This window comes from Priapulus caudatus, unplaced genomic scaffold, assembly GCF_000485595.1.
Source record: "Priapulus caudatus unplaced genomic scaffold, Priapulus_caudatus-5.0.1 Scaffold5576, whole genome shotgun sequence".
Lineage (NCBI taxonomy): Eukaryota > Metazoa > Priapulida > Priapulimorpha > Priapulimorphida > Priapulidae > Priapulus > Priapulus caudatus.
In genome coordinates, this window is record NW_014582637.1 from 1 (window position 1) to 1,326 (window position 1,326).

Consider the following 1,326-nt stretch of genomic DNA (forward strand, 5'->3'; position numbering starts at 1 on the left):
GGGGGTGGAGAGCTTCATAATCCCCATGTAGGATGGTGGGATGCTTGTTCTGACACTTTCCGCAGTTACTCCTCTTGGGACATTTCTTAGAAAGGTGTCCCTGTCTCAGACAGCCAAAGCAGAGTCCATTCTTCATTAAGAATTCTCGTCTCTCACTTGGAGTCTTGCCTCCGAATGCTCGGCAATTGTCCACATTATGATTGGGTTTGTCGCAGAATATGCAAAGTTTCACTTCTGCTGGTTTCGTTGCTTCGCTAGCCAACACACTAACCCTTGCAGGTCGCCTTGTTGATTTCTCAGGCAGTTTCTTCTGAAATTCTTTACTGCCAAAATTCTGAGACATGATGGGGTTACATGCTATGTCCGCTTCACGCGCTACAAAGCTGGCGAAGTCTTTGAAGGAAGGGTATGTGTCTTTCGACGTAGCAACTATTCTGCCCCATCTACGAGTCAGCCAATCAGGCAGCTTGCACAAAATCCTTTGGTTTTCATGGCAGTCATCCAAGATCTTCAACGTAGAGATGTGGTCCATCGCTAATGAGCACTGCCGCAAGAAGTCTGCTAATTTCCTCAGTCCCTTTCCGTCACCTCCATTAATCTTTGGCCATGAACTGAGCTTGGTCCTGAAGGCTTCAGATACCAGGAATTTATTGCCATATCTCTCATCCAGAACGGTCCTAGCGCTTGCGTAAGCTTCTTCTGTGTCAAAATAGAACATTCCTTCTACGGTTTCTTTAGCCTCTCCACTGAGGTATCCTTTCAGGTAGTGGATGCGTTCCGAAGGTGGTATGTTCTTTGAGTCTATGAGAGCAGCAAACGCAGCCTTCCACGCCGGATACTGTAAGACTTCTCCAGAAAAGACTGGTGGCTCAGGAGCGGGTAATCTGTTTCGATTTACAGAGTCTGTCAATGTCTGAACAAGACCTGTGAGATCACGTTCACTTTGACGAGTTTCGGCAGGTCTCTGATTTATTGTGCGATTCTCTAAAGGGTTTCTGTTGATATCACGCACCCTGTCCTCCTGAGTGTACATGTACTTATTTATCAGGTCTCCATTGTCCGACCGACTGGGTGCACCTTCTAAAGCATTCATCTCTGCTTCAGTTTTTATGATCTCTGTCATAATTTGTCGATCTTCCAACTCCTGACGACATCTCGTGAGTTCCGCCTCATTTCTTATCCGTCTTATCTTTTCGTCCGCCTCGCACTGAGCACGACGGGCAGCTTCTTCAGCTTCAAGCTTGCATATTTCTTGTTTTTTGGAGAATTCTAGTTGTTTGGCTTCTCGCTCAGCATGAAGACTAGCTGCGCGAGCAGCCAGTTGAG

The 1,326-nt window shown here is 46.8% G+C and overlaps 1 protein-coding gene across 1 annotated transcript; it reads right to left on the reverse strand.

Moving 5' to 3' along the window:
• Positions 1-156: 156 nt before the first annotated feature.
• On the reverse strand, positions 157-1,305 carry LOC106819996 (the record flags this gene model as incomplete). Its single annotated transcript, XM_014824561.1, has 1 exon — positions 157-1,305. A coding segment is annotated over one exon (1,149 nt), but the record flags the coding sequence as incomplete, so codon positions are not given.
• Positions 1,306-1,326: the final 21 nt, after the last annotated feature.